This window comes from Delphinapterus leucas, chromosome 9 (assembly GCF_059928025.1).
Source record: "Delphinapterus leucas isolate spDelLeu-1000000601 "Yukka" chromosome 9, BTC_Dleu_Yukka2, whole genome shotgun sequence".
In the NCBI taxonomy this organism is placed as follows: Eukaryota; Metazoa; Chordata; class Mammalia; order Artiodactyla; family Monodontidae; genus Delphinapterus; species Delphinapterus leucas.
In genome coordinates, this window is record NC_143137.1 from 45,812,029 (window position 1) to 45,832,491 (window position 20,463).

Here is a 20,463-nt window from a genome sequence, read left to right on the forward strand (position 1 = left end):
GTTTGTGGGTGGGATTAGCAATAGTGTACATAAAATGCCCAGCACAATGGCTGGTATACAGCTGTTGTCTAATAAATAGTAATTAACATTTAAAAAGAAAAGAAAAATTTGAGTGAACTCCAAACATAAACCCAAAGAAATCCACACCAGACACATTGTAGTCAAACTTCTGAACACTAAAGACAAAAATTCTTGAGAGCAGCAAGTAAGAGATGATACCTTACCTACAGGAGAAAAACAATTTCAATTACACCAGATTTCTCATCAGAAACCGAAACCAGGGAGACCGGAAGGAAGTGGCACATTTTTCAAGTGCCGAAAGAAAAGGACTGTCTACCCAGAATCCAGTGAAAATAGCCTTTGAGAATGAAGGGAAAAATCAAGACATTCTCAGATGAAGGAAAACTAGGAAAATTTGTGGCCAACTGACCTACCCTAAAAGAATGACTGAAGGAAGTTCTCTTAACAGAAAGGAAATGATAAAAGAAGGAACTTGGAAACATCAGAAAGGAAAAAAATAACATGGTAAGCAAAAGTATGGATAAATACAATAGAGTTTCCTTCTCTTGAGTTTCTTACATAATGGTTGAAGCAAAAATTAAAATATTGTGAGTTGTGGCTCTGAATATGTGTAGAGGTACTATTTAAAACAATTATAGGGGCTTCCCTGGTGGTGCAGTGGTTAGGAATCCACCTGCCAATGCAGGGGACATGGGTTCGAAACCTGGTACTGGAAGATCCCACATGCCGCGCAGCAACTAAGCCCACGCTCCACAGCTACTGAGCCTGCGCTCTAGAGCCTGTGAGCCACAACTACTGAGCCCACGTGCCACAACTACTGAAGCCAGTGCGCCTAGAGCCCATGCTCCGCAACGAGAAGCCACTGCAATGAGAAGCCCGCGCACTGCAGTGAAGAGTAGCCCCCGCTTGCCGCAACTAGAGAAAGCCTGCGTGCAGCAATGAAGACCCAATGCAGCCAAAAGTAAAAACAAAAACCAAAACCCCAAAACCCTAACACAGGCGTCCCCAACCCCTGGGGAACTGGGCCACACAGCAGGTGGTGAGCAGTGGGCCAGCAAGCGAAGCTTCATCTGCTGCTCCCCATCATTCCCATTACTGTCTGAACCATCCGCCCCGTCGCTTGCATTACCGCCTGAACAATCCGCCCCCCATTCATGGAAAAATTGTCTTCCGCGAAACCGGTCCCTGGTGCCAAAAAGGTTGGAGACCGCTGCCCTAGCATATCAATAAGTAGATTCAGTGTAAATGATCTCAAGACACCAATTAAAACACAGAAACTGGTGGAGCGGATTAAAAACATGACCCAGCCTTATTTATGCTGTCTACAAGAAACTCACTTCAACTATAACAATATAAGCAGCTTGAAAATAAAAGGATAGAAAAAGATATATGATGCAAACATTAATCAAAGGAAAGAATGAGTGGCTTTATTAATATTTGATAGAGTAGATTTCAGGGCAAAGAAAATTACCAGAGACAGGGGGTATTATGGTAACCCTTACCAGTTCATTTTGTGAAGCTACTGAAGTCAGTATACCAAAACCAGGCACAGTAGAAAAAACCAACCAAACAAAAATAAGCCTGCAGACCAATATCCCTTATGAATATTGATTCAAAGATTCTTAAAAAAAAATACTAGCAAATAGAATTTAGCAATACATAAAAAGAATTCTATACCATGACCAAGGCGGGTTATTCCAGAGCTGCAAGTCTGGTTCAATACTTGAACATCAATCAAAGTAATCCACTGTATTTTAACTATTATTACAAATCATGTGATCACGTCAGTAGATGCATAAAAGCGTTTGGCACAATTCAATACCCATTTATGATAAAAAAATTCCTCAGAAAAATAGGAACAGAAGGGAACATCAACAACTTGATAAAGAGCATCTATAAAATATGTACAGCTAACATTATACTTAATAGTAAAAGACTGAATGCTTTTCCCTTAAAACTGGGGACAAGGCAAGGATGTCTGCTCTCACTATTCTTATTCAACATAGTACTGGAAGTTCTAACCAGTGTAGTGAGGCAAGAAAGGGAAATGAAAGGCATACAGATGGGAAAGAAATAAATGAAACAGTATGTACAGATGACATGATTATCTATGTAGAAAACCCCTAGGAATCTATAAAAAAGTATCCCTTAGAACCAAGAAGTCAGTTCAGCAAGGTCACAGGTTACAAGATAAACATACAAAAATCAATTGTATTCTATATACTTGGACACGGAAATTAAAAATATAATACCATTTACAATTGCTTTTTTTTAACTGTAACTTTTTAATTGTGATGAAATTCAATACATAAAATTAACCATTGGAAAGTGAACGACTCAGTAGCATTTAATACACTCACAATGTTGTCCAACCACCATCACTATTTACTTCCAAAACATTTCCATCACCCCAAAAGGAACCACATATCCATTCTTCCCTCCCCCACCCCCATTCCCTGGCAAACACCAATCTACTTTCTGTCCCTATGAATTTACCTATTCTGGTTATTTCATATTAAAGGACTCATAAAATATGTGACCTTTTATGTCTGACTTCTTTCACTTAGCATAATATCTTTGAGGCTTATCAACACTGTAGCATGTATTAACACTTCATTCTTTTTCGTGGCTGTATAATATTCTATCGTATGTGTATAACGATTTGTTTATCCATCCATTGATGGATATTTGGACTGTTTTCACCTTTTGACTATTGTGAATAATGCTGCTATGAACATGTGTGTACATATATATTTTTCAGTACCTCTTGTCACTTATTTTGGGTTTATACCTAGCAGTGGAATTGCTGGGTCATATGGTAATTCTATGTTTAACTTTTTGAGGAACTGCCAAACTGTTTCCCGCGTTGGCTGAACAACTTTACATTCTTACCAACAACATATACACTTTTTTAAAAGGAAATACTTAAGTGCAAACTTAACCAAACATGTGTAAGACTTGTATACTGAAAACTACAAAACACTGATGAAAGAAATCAAAGATCTAAATAAATGGAGAAGCATACCATGTTCATGGTTTGGAAGGCTTAATATAATAAAGATGTCAATTCTCTCCAATACAGGTTTAACACAATTCCTATCAAAATCCCAGCAAGATTATTTTTCTAAAATTTATATGGAAAGGCAAAGGAATTAGAATAGGTAAAGCAACTTTGAAAAAAAAAGAATAAAATGGTAGGAATCCATCGACCCAATTCAAGATTGTATGGTATTGGCAGAGGGATAAACACACAGATCAATGGAACAGAATGGAGAACCCAGAAATAGACCCACACAAAGGTGGAGAGGTAATTTAATGGAGGAAAGATAGCTTTTCAATGGTGATTCTGTAGCAGCAATTGGACATCCATAGGCAAAAGTAACAATTATAATAAAATTAACCTTAACTCAAGTCTCATTTCAAAATTAACTCAAAATTAACTCAAATGTCTGACATAAAACTGAACTTTTGGGGAAAGAAAGGAGAAATTCTTTAACATCTGGGTGTTTCAAAGAGTTCTTAGACTGAATACCAAAAGCATGATCCATACAAGGAAAAACTGATAAGCTAGGGAGCATCAAAATTTAAAATGTTTGCTCTGTGAAAGATCCTATTGGGAGAATGAAAAGACAAGCTTGGAGTGGGACAAAATATTTGCAAATCACATATCTAACAAAGGGCTGTTATCTACAATACATAAAGAACTTTCAAAACTCAACAGGAAAAAAGCAAACAATCGAGTTAATAAATGAATAAGACAAAGAGACATTCCACCCAAGAGGAGACACAGATGGCAAATAGGCACATAAAAAAGTGTTCAGCATCATTAGCAAATTAAAACTATAATGATACACTACACACCTATCAGAATGGCTAAAATAAAACATTGTGACAGCACCAAATGCTGACGAAGGTGTTGCGAAACTGGGATCACTTAGACATTGCTGTTGGGAATGTAAATGGTCCAGCCACTGTGGAAAAGAGTTTGGCTGTTTCTTAAACTAAACATGCAACCACCATATGACCTATCAGTTGCACTCCTGGACATTTATCCCAGGGAAATGAAAACTTATGTTTGCATATAAACCTGTAGTTTAATGTCTATAGCAGCTTTAGTCATAATAGCCAAAAATGGGAAATAATCCAAATGTTGTTTAACATGTGAATGGTTAAACTGTGGTATCCCTGTGGTAATACCATGAAATACTACTCAGTAATAAAAAAGAAAGAACTATTGATACATGCAATGCCCTAGATGAATCTCCAGAGAATTATGCCGAGTGAACAAAACAATCCCAAAACAAGATCACAAAATCCCAATACATACCGTGTGCTTCCATTTATATAATGTTCTTGAAATGACATATTATAGAAACGGGGAACAGATTAGTGATTGTCAGGGGTTAAGGAGGGAGTGGTATGATATAACAGGGCAACATGAGGGATCGTTGTAGTGGTGGAAGTGTTCTGTATTTTGACTGTACCAATGCCTACAGCCTGGTTCTGCAAGATGTTACCATGAGGGGAAATTGGGTTAAGGGTATAAGGGTCTCTCTGCATTATTTCTTACAGCTGCATGTGAATTTACAATTATCCCAAATAAAAAGTTTAATTAAAAACAAAAATAACTATATGAATTTTTTAAGTGATGGAATCAGTAGAGAACAGGAGACTATTAAAAATGACCAAGAAAATTAGAAATAGAACGAAAACACTCTTAGAAAATATATTATTGTTGAAATTAAGAACTTAAATGGATGGTGTATTGGTTTCCTATTGCTGCTGTAACGAGTTACCACAAAGTTAGTGGCTTAAAACAACACACATTTATTATCTTATGGTTCTGGAGGCCAGTAGTCTAAAGTGAGTCTCAATGGGCTAAAATCAAAGTGTTAGCAGGACTGCATTACTTCTGGAGGCTCTACTGGAGAACCCACTTCCTTGCCTTTTCCAGCTTCTAGAAGCCACCCTCATTTCTTGGCTCATAGCCCCATTCCTCCACCTTCAAAACCAGCAACATCAGGCCAAATCCTTCTCAAGCTGCTATCTCTTTAGTTCTCCTTCTTCTTCCTCCCTCTTCCATTTATAAGGACCCTTGTGATTACATCGGGCCCATACCAATTGTCCATGATTATCTTCCCATCTCAAGGTCAGCTGATTTGCACCCTTAATTCCACCTGCTACTTTAATTCTCCTTTGCCATATTCACAGGTTCCAGGTGTAGGGAGTATTCCGCCTAACACAGATGAGTAACACAGCGGGGTTGGAATAGCCACAAAATAATTGATTAATGGAAAGACAACTGAGAAGTTATTCAGAATGCAGCCAGAGAAACAGGATATGGAAAATATGAGAGTGTAAAAGATATGGAAGATAAAATCCAGAATCCTAGAGAAAAGAAAAATTTTGTAATTTTTCTACCAGAGGTTCATGTAAGGGTATAAACTGGAGGAATTGGTATCTTTAGCATCTCTATATTGGAGCTTACAAGTTTGCACAAGGTAGCTCATCAAGTTTACGTTTGCAAAGTTTCGCTTTTGAGTTAGGAACAAACTTTTATCAGAAGGCAGGCTTTGATGGTAATCTAAATATTCATGAGCATATGTGGTCATGTGATTGAATGTACTCTAGTGTGAATGTGACAACTTATTTATAGCATCGTTATGCCTTATGTAGATTCTCCATTTAAAACGTTTAAAAAACATTTTATTGCGAAAGGTATTAGCATGTTAAAAAGTCCCTTACAGGTCTTCACAGCATAATGTATAGACTATAAAATGTACACTGCCAAGAAGAGATTTAAGGACATGAAGAAAAGCTTACATTTTAAAAAGTATAAATCGAAGTATATGCTCTGTCGTAAAAGGCTTGATGATTTTGAGCTACTTTTCACCGGGGAGCACGTGTCACGTTTTAACGCGAGTTTCACCCGGGAGCACTTGTTAACGTTTTAACAGGCGTTTCACCGTCTTGCTCAGGTGCTGCTGCCTCCGGTTGGCTCATTTAGGGGGACGGGCCTAGGCTCGCGGAGGCGAAGACCGAGCTGGCGTCTAGTTCGCGATGTGTCACCCCTGGGCGAGCTCTCAGGCCTGCCCGCTCGGCCTGAGCGGTGGCCTGGCTGCTCTGCTGGGGCAGGGACCGCCCCTCTCGGCTGCCCCGGGCTACTCTCTGCGCGCCGCCTCTCCCGGCTTCCCCCGCCCGGTCCGGGCGAGCGGCCGCCCCGCCGACCCCGACTCGCTTGCCCGGGCCCGGCCTCGCCTTCCCCGCGCAGGCCGCAGAGGCTCGGGGCGCGGCCACAGGGGCGCGGCCTTCGCTGCGGTCGGGCCAGTTCCCGTTCCCAGCCGGTGCCGCGGCTGCTCCTCCCCGGTCCTGGTGAAGCTGCGGGCGCCGCGCGCTCCCGGCCCGGCACTCCCCAGTCTCAGTGTTCCCGCTCGCGCCCTCCCGGCGCATCAGGCTCTCGCTCCCTGCGAGGTCTGCTGCTCCCTGCTGCTGCGAGGTCTGCACACCTAGCGACCAAGTAAGTCCCAGCGACGGGGGTGGGTCGCGCGGGGCACAAGTTTTCTGGGGTCCTGGGCGCTGCGAGGGAGGAGGAGTAGGGAGGTGTCATCCTGCGAGCGGACGGGATTCAAAGCTGCTCTAGTAAGAGCCCCGGGTGGAGCAAGGCGGAGAAACCCGGGAGTTTGTGGTATGCCACGAAAGTTCGGGGGCATGAACTTCAGTGTCAGGGGAATCGTTTATCCCACGGTGGTCCAGGCAGAGCTTCTCAATCCTGCTTGTATCTTAGAATCACCTGGGGCGTTTGTAAAATTCAGATGCCCAGGCTGGATCTATCAGAATCCCTGGGGGTGGGACCCAGGCCTCTGTATCCCCAGCTGATTCCACCGTGCGTTCAGCGTTGAGCAACAATGACCAAAGTGTGGCTGCCAAGAGAAGGTGGAAAGGCCGGCAGGGGCCTTGATGGAGTACAGCCTGAAGACGGATCCGGCTGCTCCCAGCGTCTTGCGTGACCCTGGGGAGGGGGTAGCGGACCTCCCTCCAGCTTCCTGAAACGCAAAGAAGGGAAATGAGACAAGGCTTGGCAGGGTGGCCTGAACAGTGTGTTCAGAACAGATACGCGGCCTCAGATATGCATAGAGTCTTTTGGCATATTGTGAAAAACAGAAGGATTGCCAGATCACGATGCCTCTTCAGTTCTGCTTTCTGGGAAATGCCTCCATTGTTGGCCTTTAAAATTAAGTTGCAGGAAGCCAGTAAACCCATGGCCTTAACTACTGGGTTTTCTGCTTTAAGGATGAAGCCAGCTGTGCTTGCCACAGGGTCGGGTTTGTCGCTCCTAAAAGCCGCGTATCTGAGATTTCCCACATCCAGGGAACAGTAACCCTACCTTGGATATTAGGAGTGCACAGGATTTATCCTGTTCTCACCCTGGGGACAGATAGCTCTAATCTCAGCAAGTGGGGCCACTGGACGAGACACAGACTTTTACTGCAGATAAGAAAGGTGGATTTAAAACAAATGACAGCCTAGGAGAAGAGAGGGCTTCCAAAGGGTCTAAGAAGAGTAGATTGTGTTTTTGTGTAATGAAGAAATTCAAGTTCAAGCTTTGGAGCCCATCAAATCTGCGCCCCAATCCAGATTCTGTCACTTCTGTGATGCGTGACCATGGGCGTGTTATATGTGATTTCTCTGAACCCCTGTTTTGTTTCTCGTAAAATGGGGATAAAAAGAGCTCTGTCGTGAGGTTAAATGAGATAGGGTGTATCAAACGCCTGGCACGGCGGGTGGCACGTGGTAGCTGCTCCATCAGTGGCAGTTACGAGCCACTGCAGTGGTGATCTGTGTTCAACAGTTGTTTATTTAGTACAGCCACGGTGAGGGAGAGTGGCCAGTAGTTGCTCCATTCCCCTGTTCTTCTCCTGCCCTGCTCGGGGGAGGGCTCTGTAGCTCCTTCCCCCTTGGGCACTGTGTACTTTGCAGTCTGTAATTTCAGGCCACCACCCTCTCCCCCAACAGGGCTTATTAATGGCTCTAGAATACAGTTTTACTCCATGCGATAGGAATGAATTTCTTGGCAAAAGAAAGTGGTCCTTAATCTTGAGATTTCCTCCACCCCACTGCCCCATATATCAAAAAAACGGGCTCCCCCAAAGCTGGGCTGTTTACAGGGTCTCAGAATTGACATGGGCACACACAGATGACTTTCCTTTTGGCAGCATCCTCAGGCCGTGCCCTGGTTGTACCTGTTTTGCTACTGACCCTTGGCCTGGGGCAGTGAATCCTTCCTAGATGATCAAGAAATTAGGAATTTGGAGAAGGGAGGACCCACATCCTACAATTGTCAGGGGGTATCCCAGCTGAACCTTTCACATTGGTTCCACTCTGTGTGTCATTGATGATCACTTTGATAGTAACAGCAGCACTGTTTATTTTAGATTAGACATTAGAAATACTATAAACAGTGATGTAATGTAGGTATAAAGATCAAGTGGTTTTTCTTTTTGCGGTACGCGGGCCTCTCACCACTGTGGCCTCTCCGATTGCGGAGCACAGGCCCCGGACGCGCAGGCTCAGCGGCCGTGGCTCACAGGCCCAGCTGCTCCGCGGCATGTGGGACCTTCCCGGACCGGGGCACGAACCCGTGTCCCCTGCATCGGCAGACGGACTCTCAACCACTGCGCCACCAGGGAAGCCCTCAAGTGTTTTTTTACAGTGCTATCGCTAACTTGCCTAATGAGAATATCAAATTCTTGTCTCTCTTTATCCAAAGAAAAGAGTTCAATGTTTACTTGATATTTAAGACAAACCTAGGATTTGAGGTTTACATTACCAGTTCCTTCTACGATTCTTCTTTTTTGGGGGTTTGAGGCAAGGTGAAATTTAAAAAGGTAAAGTTTATACTTGTGCTGAATTTTTGTCATGCAGAAGCTGTAGGTATTTTGCAGGTTTTTGGAAGTCCTGTTTCCTTTTATCTTCTGGGCAAAGTCAGTTGAGTTTCATACAAAGGGCTTCCTTTCATCCATCTATAGGGTCCAAAGTTGTTTTAAGGGAAACTCTTTGGTGCATCACTCAGTGACAGCAAGTGTTTTTTTCCAAACTTGACTCTTGTAGTAAGAGGAGACTAATCATTGCCATTTCAATTAATTGATGGTTTTTACTCAGTGCTAGAAAGTTTGTCAAAGCAAGACATTCTGGCTTGAATTCTTATTTATGTATTTTATCTAGAAACTGCCACAGACCAAACTGTGGGCAGAGATTTTGGTGCAGAGTTGACCAAGACAAGCTCACCACCATCCCTCCTCCCCTTCACCATCCTTCCACCCTCTGGAGTTGAGCCAGTGAGGCCTGGGATGCTTTTACTCTGAGGGGATCTTACCTTGACCCTCAGAAGGGGCACAGTGCCCTAACAAGGGGTCTGCCTCTATAGAACTGTAACCGAGAGTGGGGTCCGACTGCTTGCCATTCAAAAGCCATTAAAGAGGCCAGGTTGGTGGAAAGGAAAGTTTGCTTTGTTTTGGATGCCGGCAACCGGGGGAGAGGGCGGACGCCTGTCCAAAGACCGACTCCCCCCGTGACAATCAGGGGGCAAGAGCTTTTATAGACGGAGGGAGGGGGCTACATGCAGAAACTGTGCAGTCAGCTCTGACAGGCATCTTGAAGTTGGTCATCGGTGGTCTGACCAGCGTCATCCTGACTGTTTTAGGTACAGTTAGTCTTCGGTTCCAGGGTCGGTTTGTTTTCATTTCTTTGAGGCCAATTCACAGACTTGTGGCAGCTTATGTCATGGCTACAGTAAGATCACCATGTAGTTAACTTCTTTCATCAGGTGGGTATTTCAGTATCTACAAGACAGCTCACAGGAGATGGCTCAGAATACTATCTACAGCCCTTGAGGAGGAACTAAAGGTCCTTAACCATGCTTAATGACTAAACTACTATTATTTAGTCTTGTTGGACTGTTTTCCTTTGTTTCTGCATTTTCTCGCTTCTCTGATAACTAATTCTTTAGCTGAAGTTTTTCCACACACAAAAGTCAGGCGGAGGACGTGGTAGGGAAGGACCATAGGGTCCTGCTCCGTTTCAGAACCAGCAAGGCAATTTTGTGTTCTATTATACTTCATTAAAATCATTTAGAGTACTCTCTAGTAAGCTGTCACTTTGGTATTTTTTTGCTGAGTAGTCATTTTTCTTTAAAGAAAACTATAGTTTTCTATGGAACTAATGAATAGGTCAACATGAGGGTCCAGGTAATTTGCAAAGCACCAGATTAGCACCAGGTTTTGGTAGGTTAATATTTTAATTAATTTGTTTTTATTTTTGGCTGTGTTGGGTCTTCGTTGCTGCGCACGGGCTTTCTCTAGTTGCGGCGAGCAGGGGCTACTCTTTGTTGCGGTGCGCAGGCTTCTCATTGCGGTGGCTTCTCTTGTTGCAGAGCACGGGCTCTAGGTGCGCGGGCTTCAGTAGTTGTGGCCCTCAGGTTCAGTAGTTGTGTCTCATGGGCCCTAGAGTGCAGGCTCAGGCTCAGTAGTTGTGGCGCACGGACTTAGTTGCTCCACGGCATGTGGGATCTTCCCGGGCCAGGGATCGAACCCTTGTCCCCTGCATTGGCAGGCGGATTCTTAACCACTGCGCCACCAGGGAAGCCCCTCATGTTTTATTAAAATATTAACCTGGGCCTACCTGGTGGTGCAGTGGTTAAGAATCCACCTGCCAATGCAGGGGACAAGGGTTCGAGCCCTGGCCCGGGAAGATCCCACATGCTGTGGAGCAACTAAGCCCGTGCGCCACAACTACTGAGCCTGCGCTGTAGAGCCTGCACGCCACAACTACTGAAGCCTGCGCACCTAGAGCCCATGCTCCGCAACAAGGAGTAGCCCCTGCTCCTCGCAGCTAGAGAAAGCCCGCGCGCAACAACGAAGAGCCAACACATCCAAAAAAAAAAAAAGCCAAAAACCATGAGAAGTCACCACTACTATATCTTTGTATCAGGGTGTTGATACTGACTCTTCTCTGTGTCATCCTCACAATACAGGTTAGGGACAGAAAAGAGTTGGGAGGATGGAATGACTTGGTAGATATTTTCAGAGTCACACTTAGCTGGGTAGGGCAGTCACATATTGCTAAGGAAAACCCCTCCGTGGTAGCAGAGCTGGGACCAGGTGATGATTTATGTGAGAAAATATTTGTGGTGTTCTAATTCCCAAAAGGTGAAAGTCTAATGACTGAGAACTTCCCGTGCTTCATTTTAACACATTCCCCAGTTGCTATCTATGACCCCAAACCAAACCTTCTAGAAGGAAAGGAACTGGGTGGAAAGCTAGGCTTTTCTTTGGGGATATCCTAACTGCTTGTGATTCAGGGCAGCAGGCCCCTTCATGGAGAGGGCCATTCCTGGACTCCACTTAACAAGGCCAGTGTTTTACATTTAATATGAATTCAGGCATGTTGATGATTTCAAGTGGAGTTACTAGATCTATAACAAATATTAGGCAGGACTTAAATGGAAGAGACCATGGGCTTTGGTGTCAGAGCTGGGATCAAGCCCCTGCTTTGTTCCTTAACTAACTGTGTGACTTCAGCCAAGATAGTTAACCTCTCCAACCCTGTGTCCTCCTCTGTATGAAATAGTTTTAGTAATTCTTGCCTTACAGAGTGGTTTTGAGTATTTGATGAGATTGTCGCTGTGAAGTGCTCGGCATACCACCTGGCTTTCAGGAAATGGTAATTATGATGATTGGGTTCAAGTGCTGGTCTTGCCATCTCCTAGTTGTGTGGCTTTGAATAAGCTACTTAACCCTCATGAGCCTCAGTTTTTCTATCTGTAAAAAGGGAATAACTATCAATGCGGAAGGTTTGGCTTGAGGCTTTGATGAAATGAAATAAAGATGCGTCTGATAGCAAACACTTACATAGATTTACAATGTACAACACTGGTCAAAGGGCTTTAGTTTTTTTTTTGTTTGTTTTGGCTTTTTAGCTCACTTAATCTTCCCAACAACCCTATACTGTAGTTATCGTTTCTCCTCTTTTACAGATAAGACAGTTGAGGCTCAATGAGATTAAATAACCAGCCCAAAGTCAACAGTTAGTGCTGCACCCAGGATTTGAAGCAGAAATCCAGGTTCTAACCACTGAACGGGACTCAGTGAGTGTCCCTCCCTCTCTGCCCACCTCCCCACCCCATGCTTGCCTCCTGGAATTGACCCACAGATGTGCTTGTGCTCTTCGTAGAGCTGTCCTTCTGGATACAAGGCCCTTCCAAAGAACCGCCTGCCTCTGCCTGCTTATGGAATGAACATGGGAACACCCGCACACCGATTTATAACGTTTAAACCTCAACCATTGCTTACACTGGATGACCTGATATCCACTCGGGGTGGTGGTGGTGATACTGGTATTGACCGACTTTATTAGAGTGGATTATGATGTTTATTTTTGGATAAATGTCATCTCAGTGTGCTGAGATTGTTAGCTTGGGTGTGATAAAACACAGGCAGACATTCTGTGTTTCTAAACATATTCTAAAGCATTCACCCAGACAGGTGTGCTGGGTATTTGAGAAAACAGAAACCAGGCCTGGAATTTCCCAGGATGGGACTCAGGTAGACATGACAGGATTTAAATACACCCCATTGAAAATGCAATGACCTGTTCCAAGTACACTACCTTTTTAAGAAAATCCATACTCATCTCCCTTCTTCTTTACACCCCAGTAGGTTTTATGTCTTTTGGAGCTCTGGCAATCTTCCAAGAGGCCTGGGCCAGTGGAACTCAGAGCCCAGAAGAGGGAATTCTCCATTGAGTGAATTGTGGGTGCTTTAGCATTTCTGATAATGAGCTGACAATTGTTATTCTGGCTTTCCCATGGGTAGGAAGTGTTCTGCTTGCTCCCCAGCCTGGTGCTGCAAGCTGTCAGAGAGCTATTTGTAGCTCCTGGTTCCTCCTGGCTCTTTTGGGCTTCAATTCTTCAACACACTGATTCAACAAATATTATCAGAGACCTTGCTGGTGCCAGGAATCTCCCAAGTTTTGGGGATACAGCAACGAATGAATCCAGGGGCTCAGCGCCTGGCCAAATGGAATTTGCTGGCTACTGGAAGAGGAAGGGGTGGTGCACACAAATACATGGTTATAAATGGGTTAAGTGCTGTGAGTGAAAATGACAGTATGTATGTCATGAGACAGATTATCAGAGCTGTGCTAGGATTAGGGGAGTCTGGGATCTGCTCCTCCAAGAATGAGCCTTTTCAACTAGTTCCTGGGGATGAGGAGGGGTTAGAGCATGCCAGATTCAGGGAACAGCATGGTTGAAGGCTCAGAGGTGGAAAGAACAGGGTGTATTGAGGACGTTACAGTGAGGAAGGCCAAGCAGAGCCTCCTGGGCTGGGAAGGATTTGGAAATTTATTGTAAAGGACAGTGGGAGGCCTTGAGGAGTTCCCACCGCTGCCTTTTCTCAATGTTAGTAATCTACAAGAAAAAGATAATTAACAACCCCTACTTGTTAAGCTTTATAAACCTTGACTTAATGTGAGACAATTATGGAGGCAGAAATTATGGTTTTCAATTTCTAATGAAGGAACCGAAGCTCAGAGCAGAGGAAAGATGGCAGAACCAGGACGCAGAGCCTGGTCTGCCTTGCCCACCGCACCAGCTCCGCGGTTTTTGGGAGTGGATGTGTGTAAGTGTGTGCGGGCCAGCCAGGCGCCAGCATCCTTCAGCAGGAGCCTCGGTGGATGCACATGGGTGGAGTCCGGTCCTTCCTGGCTCCTTGGAAGCAGGAACACAAGGGCCCAAAGAGCAGAGGCAGGCTGGCTGCGTGGGTGTCAGAGTCTGCGGATAAAAATTCTGGGAATCCCCTGGCCAAGGGAAGGGGCTTTGGACAGTTTTTCATGCTTGTCTGTTTTTCCCTGGCTTTAGCCCCAAAGCCCTGAAAGAGGTGCTTTCCCTACTTTGTTCATCTACCAGGGAATTTGCATCCACTTAAAATACCAGGGTGTTTAGAAAAAAAAATTCTTTGGAGCTTTCGGATCACAGAAAAAGCCTCTTGCTGTGGGACGCCTGCATTACCCCCTTTCTGCTCACTCCTGTGAAGCTGTCGTGAGGTCACAGAGTGAGAGGCCTGGCAGGTCAGGTGTATCTTGGCTGTCGGGGAGGGCCTGCTCCCTAAGATAGCCCCTCACTGGGTGGGGCCCCAGGGTGTGCCGCCTCTGGGAAGAACTTGGCATCTTCTCAATCTCCCGATGGGCCTCGGGAGTCCCCTCCTACATATCCCAGGTACCATCTGGCCGAGCTCCAGGTAGATTTGTGTCCCAGACAATAAAAGTCTCCTGCTAAGCATTTTGGCCAGCGATCAGCTGAGTGTTTATTCGTTCGAGGCCAGGTTTCAATTCAGGCCTCTGAGGTGACTAAAGTATTTTGTTCTTGTAAATTGCCTTTCATTTGAGAAGCTCCAGACACTTTCTGTGTCCGTCCTCAATGCCATCTCCAGACGTCCTCTGGCTTCCGAACCTGCCCCTTCTGTAGAACTTTCTTCTGCGTAAGCACTTAAACTCTTAAACAGAGTTCCAGGTCAGGGTTTCTGATTCAAGGCTCTCTTGTCTTCTGTTGGCTTTTTTTATTAAGGTATTTTTATTCACTGGGCCCTCAGAGATGAATACCGAGCAGGGTGTCTTTGGAACTTTGTTTTTCAAAGCCTGGGTAACACCAGGAAAATGTCAAACAACAATTGTATATCAGCCCCATAAGGCACAATGGAGGACATTGTCACAAAGCAATAGGTGATTATGTACCAAGAGAATGTATAGACTACGCTCTGGAAATTGAGAGCTGGGCTTTGGTTAAACTTTTCAAGGCAGCTGCTAACAGAAAAGTCTTAGAACAATAGAAAATATTGGTGCCTGCAAATCCGAATTTATCTACTAATGAACTCGGTCAGTGACACTCCCTGTGTGAGCCCGTGAATTCTGGAAATCCACATATTCGTTCAATGAGCATTAATGAAGCTCCCGTTATAAGCAGTGTGCTGTGCTAGATTCATTCATTCAACATTTTTTAATCTAGCATCCTCTCTGTGCTGGGGATACGGGGACTAACCAGATGGACACTATTCCTCATAGGCAAATGCTGGGCCTCAAAGATGAACCAGACAGAAGCTCCAGCCTGCACCACCCTCTCCTTTGGCATGATAAATACTTGCGGTGTGACCAGTGTTGTGCTAAGTGTCATCTGGTATTAAAGTTAACTACCACATCCTGGGAGAGCGGTGGGGATAAAGTACCATGGGAATTCCCAGTGGGGAGAGAGGGACTGAGGGGAGGAACATGGTGAGGTGGTGCCCCTGCCCATCTGACAGGCGCCAGTCCCTGCTGTGGGGATGGGGTGAGACTCTCGGCTGCTGAGGGGGCTACCCTAACCAGAAGTAAATAAAAGAGCATTTGCCTCAGTGCCAAGAGAACTGGGACCTAGCTCTGGTTGATCCAGACAAGTCTTGGCCTTGCCTAGGGCCTCAGTTTCCTCATCTCTAAAATGGGGGTGTTGGACCGTACTCTTTTCCACTCCAGAAGTCTGTGGTTCCAGGAGAGAAGGGAGGGGCTGGCTCAGCGCACACTCTGAACGGGGTATCTTGACTCCCTCAGGGATACTGGGCTCTGAGGATGTGGAGTCAGACATTTGAGTTCCCAGAAGGCCTGAAAGGTTATCTGCATTCCATCAGCCTCCACCACAACCCCCCCCCCCCCCCCCCCCCCCCGCCAAGTGCTCACATCGTCTGTCTGCATTCCTGCGCTTGTAGTAGGCAAGGTGCCAGAGTCTGTATCTGGAGTTCAAACTATGTGGTGCTTTCGCAAGAGAAAAAAAGGAGATGGGAGAGAGGGAGAGAGAGGAGATATTGAGAGGACAGACTGCCTTTTCGATCTGCTTTGAAATTCTGAGGGATTATGTGCTTTCAGATACTTGAAGTAAGTGAATATTAATGGAACTTAAAAGGTTCCAATGACTGTAGCCTCATCCGTCTGCTAAATTTTTTCCAGAGGGGGCTGTTAGTAGTTTTCTGGTATGGCAGAGGCATACAGGACTGGGCTTGTTTTCCAGGTTAAGAAATTGAAACCAAAACACGAAAAATGAATAACCACCCCCTTCCCAAAAGCCCAAACCTGAGAGAGACAGGGCTCCATGAAGATCCATTAAAGAATGGCAACTTGAGTTTGTCTAGTTTCTGAAGCCTGGAAGCAAAACTGAGCTCGTGTTTTGTGGCTTACGCAGCAGGGAAAGTAGGACCCTGTTTGAGTTGACCCACTGTGTGTGATCTCTGTGCAGTTCTATCAGTATTGTATAAAAACGTGCTTGGTCTTAGCTTCCTGTTCAATTGCTGATGGGAGGTGTTGGCCCACCCACCTCATTGTTGGGCAACTTGAAGCAGGGTGGAGGCTTCCTGTCCACATGATCGATGTCAGCAAAAACGGTATAATTGTCTTCCTCACTGTAAGACTGGGCTGAGGAGGCTGTGAGTCCTCTTCGCCAAAATGAACGTTATTCCAGAGAGAAGTCATTTCCTCGAGGAGCGTTCCAGTTGTGTTCGACGATGTATGTGTTCGGGTTACGCAGGGGTTTATGATCAGGTTGGCAGAGCCTATTTTTTTTTAATTAAAAAAATTTTTTTTTGCGGTACGCGGGCCTCTCACTGTTGTGGCCTCTCCCGTTGCGGAGCACAGGCTCCGGACGTGCAGGCTTAGCGGCCATGGCTCACGGGCCCAGCCGCTCTGCGGCATGTGAGATCTTCCCGGACCGGGGCACGAACCCGTGTCCCCTGCATTGGCAAGCGGACTCTCAACCACTGCGCCACCAGGGAAGCCCCTGGCAGAGCCTATTTTTGTTGGCATTTTGCAATCTGAGGAATGTCATCCCTGAGGTAGGCAGGTACCTATTTGAGGTAGGCAGGGAGGGATGGCATTATTTTACATGATCTTAAATCTGAATTCAGTAAGTAAATAGCGATGATCAATTCCTATTGTCCAGGACTGCGGTAGACAGAATGTTTTAGAAGTCCATATCGTGCGTGGCAGATGTGGCTCTGCCAGAGATGGTATTTGCTGGATAGACTTTAGCCATAGGATGTGGTTTTAGCAGAAGGGAAGGGAGAATCTAAAGTGGTTTCCTTGGTAACAGTAGCCACTTGGGGGGGGAGATATTGGGTGGAAAGTGTGAGGTACCTTTGGCATCATCCATCAAAGTGGAAACATCACTCGGGGTCAGAATGTTACACAGAAGGCAGTTGAGCCCATATTATTTTAAAGTGTTCAGAAGCTTGCGTTACATGAAAGGAAATACAAGACAAAGGAAATGAAGAGACCTTTGGTAATTATGGAGCATTTTTTTAATGTGGTATTGCCTAAGCTCCTAAGGTTTAAAAAAAATCTACTTGAAAGTCAGTTCTGTTGACTCTTTTGCTCCATTCTGTTTTTGTAGGGCTTGATTTTTCACCTTATTTCAAACCAGGTTTAGTGGCAATACCATGAGTTGACAGACTCCTACTAAACTGAAGACACCCATCAGCTTGATTATGATATTTCACCAAATCAGGAGGAGTGTTCCGTTCATTGACAGGCGCACAGAAAGAGTCATACCATTCCATCAGAGTTTGTTTGATTTTAATGGATTGTCGTTTAGTTTAATGGGGACTGAGCGTTTTTTCCTAGGAGGGTGAGCTGAAACTCAAAGTTCCCTAACAGATGGTGATTGCTGAGAAGGCTGCATTGAGCTGCCTCAAGGTTTCCTAAGATGCCCTGATGAATAAAAAGGCTTATTTAAAGTTTAAGTAACTTTGAGTATATATTCTTCTTATAAAAAATTAAAACATTATGAATAAAAGTACTGTACCAATCCTGGTGCCCTTCCTTCCCTGTCTGGAAGTAATCTCTCTTCTCATAAAGTATGTCTTCTTCCAGATATTTTTCTTTGCATCTATGTTCATAGATGTATACTTGTAGAAAATGTATACGGCTTTGCGTGTCTGTAGGGAGACAATATGGGCAAATTATATGTGTTGTTATGCTCTTCCCACAACTTGTATTTTTCAAATGACAATATGTCTTGAAGATCTTTCTGTCGGCGCATGGAGCTCCACCACATTCTTTTTCATCGCTGATCCTGTCTCTTTAGCTTCTATGGTTCCTACTGGATGATTCTGACAGAAGTGGTGGTGGTGGACCGGCCTGAGGTTCTGATGTGGGACAAGAAGCTGGGTGGAGTGAGGTGACGGGGACCCGGGACCACAACAAGCAGACTTGGCCACCTCAGTACAAATGGTGAGAATGTGTGGCTTACCCTTGTGCCTTTTTTTCCCCCCTTTAAATAAATTAGCATTTTCTTGTATAGATTACTTCTAAGTCTGAGGTAGGTAGGAAATGAGGCTTCATTTTAACTTAACTCTTAATTCTAAAGTCGGTTTTACAGTATCTGGAAAAAAAAGATGGTAGTGGCTTTATCTTTACAGTGAGTAGTCCTTTCATGTCGTGGGTCTCTGTCCTGTAGAAACTGCTGTCGTGTGAGGGCAGTGAGGGGCCGTGGCGAGCATTCCAGCCCTCCTGCTCTGCCTTCCACCAGCCGTCTGGCGTTTGACAGCTCAGTTCACCCCTCTGGGTCTCAGTTTCTTAATGTGCTAAATGCTTTTCTTGTCCACTGTTGTAGTATCCGTCAGGCTAGGCTAGGTTGTGCTGCAGTAACAGGTAATTCCAAAAATCTCAGCAGCTCAAACAACAAAGGTTTGTTTCTTGTTCACACTCTATGCCCATCACAAGTTCGCGAGGGGCTCTCCTTACTGTCATTACCTGTGGGCCAGGTGGATGGAGCAGCTACCAGCTAGAATGTTGCTGGTTGGTCCTAGTGCCAGAGGAAAAGGAGAGCCGCACGCTGACAAGTGATGCACCAATGCTGAGTAACTCGTTCTACTGCTGCTCACATGTCATGAGTCAAAGCAGATAACATCAGTAACATGTAATCCTACCTGGTACCTGGGAGGAGGATCCAAGCTATGTGATGAGCAGCATGCTTTTCTCACGGTGTTGTTTGTCAAGAAAGGGTTAGGAAAGTCTGTGAAAACTGTCCTGTGGTCAGTAAAGTCATATCCCAGAAGCTAATCCTTTCTGTATGTATAGGATCATCAACCTTTTCCTGTGGCCTCCAAGGTTCCAGAGAACAGCATCATGTATGGGGATCACATTTTCAGAAATGACCAGAGCTGGGGTGGGGAACAGTCAGGGAGGGATCAGAGGCTGATGGCCCTGAGCCAGATTGCGTAGCACCTGGACACCAGCAAGGCTGGCCTTGATTTTGCTTATGTTTGTACTTGTTTCCAGCCTGTGTGAAGAAAAAGTCGGCGGCAGAAATACTTGTAGAATGGCCTGAGTACTTGGAGCTCATTGTTTAAAGAACTCTGGGTTGTCTGTCTACGTTAGCATCTTCCACACTGTTAAAGAATGTTTTAAGGACCAAGGCTGAGATCTGTTAGGAATCTTATCTGCTGGTATTGCAATACCAATTTGCAGAAAGCTGTGTCGTTTATTTTGAAATATATATATATGTGAATGATGACTCCCAACAGTTGGGTGTGTAAGAAAAGAATGAAATCACGAGGCCAGTGTGGATGTTGGGAAATGATTTTCTTGAGGTTTCTGTTCTCCATCTAGCCTCCACACCCCCTTCAGTTGGGATGGAGGCCAAATTGTCTGCTCGACCTGGGAGTCAACATTCACATCCACACTGCGGGCAGGGTGACCTCTGCAACCTCTGCACTTGGGCTCTGCTGGATGATTTTGCACAGAACAAAGATGCTGCTGAATGGACGTGTTTGCCAGTAACTTCAGGGAACATTGAGGTGATTTCTCTTTGGGGTTTATTCTTTTTTTTTTTTTTTTTAAACATCTTTATTGGGGTATAATTGCTTTACAATGCTGTGTTAGTTTCTGCTTTATAACAAAATGAATCAGTTATACATATACGTATGTTCGCATATCTCTTCCCTCTTGCGTCTCCCTCCCTCTCACCCTCCCTATCCCACCCCTCCGGGTGGTCACAAAGCACCGAGCCGATATCCCTGTGCCATGCGGCTGCTTCCCACTAGCTATTTACCTTACGTTTGTTAGTGTGTATATGTCCATGCCTTTCTCTCACCCTGTCACAGCTCACCCTTCCCCCTCCCCATATCCTCAAGTCCGCTCTCCAGTAGATCTGTGTCTTTATTCCTGTCTTACCCCTAGGTTCTTCATGACATTTTTTTCCTTAAATTCCATATATATGTGTTAGCATACGGTATTTGTCTTTTTCTTTCTGACTTACTTCACTCTGTATGACAGACTCTAGGTCCATCCACCTCGTTACAAATAGCTCAATTTCATTTCTTTTTATGGCTGAGTAATATTCCATTGTATATATGTGCCATATCTTCTTTA

The 20,463-nt window shown here is 44.8% G+C and overlaps 1 protein-coding gene across 15 annotated transcripts in view; it reads left to right on the forward strand.

Annotated features, from left to right (window-relative positions):
• Positions 1 to 6,424: 6,424 nt before the first annotated feature.
• Positions 6,425 to 20,463, forward strand: part of NOD1 (nucleotide binding oligomerization domain containing 1) — a 132,681-nt gene continuing 118,642 nt past the window's right edge. For 9 of the 15 annotated variants that reach the window (XM_089917548.1, XM_089917547.1, XM_089917551.1 and 6 more), the window contains exons 1-3: positions 6,448 to 6,538; positions 18,176 to 18,321; positions 19,702 to 19,889. Coding sequence is in view for 1 of the 15 variants with exons in the window: in XM_030759803.2 (XP_030615663.2) it covers position 6,538 (1 nt within the window). In the remaining 14 variants the exon portion in view is untranslated. Of the gene's footprint in view, positions 6,539 to 12,052; positions 12,164 to 18,175; positions 18,322 to 19,701; positions 19,890 to 20,463 lie in introns of all 15 variants that reach the window. The other 6 variants (XM_089917550.1, XM_022584160.3, XM_089917549.1 and 3 more) reach the window with 6 other exon arrangements.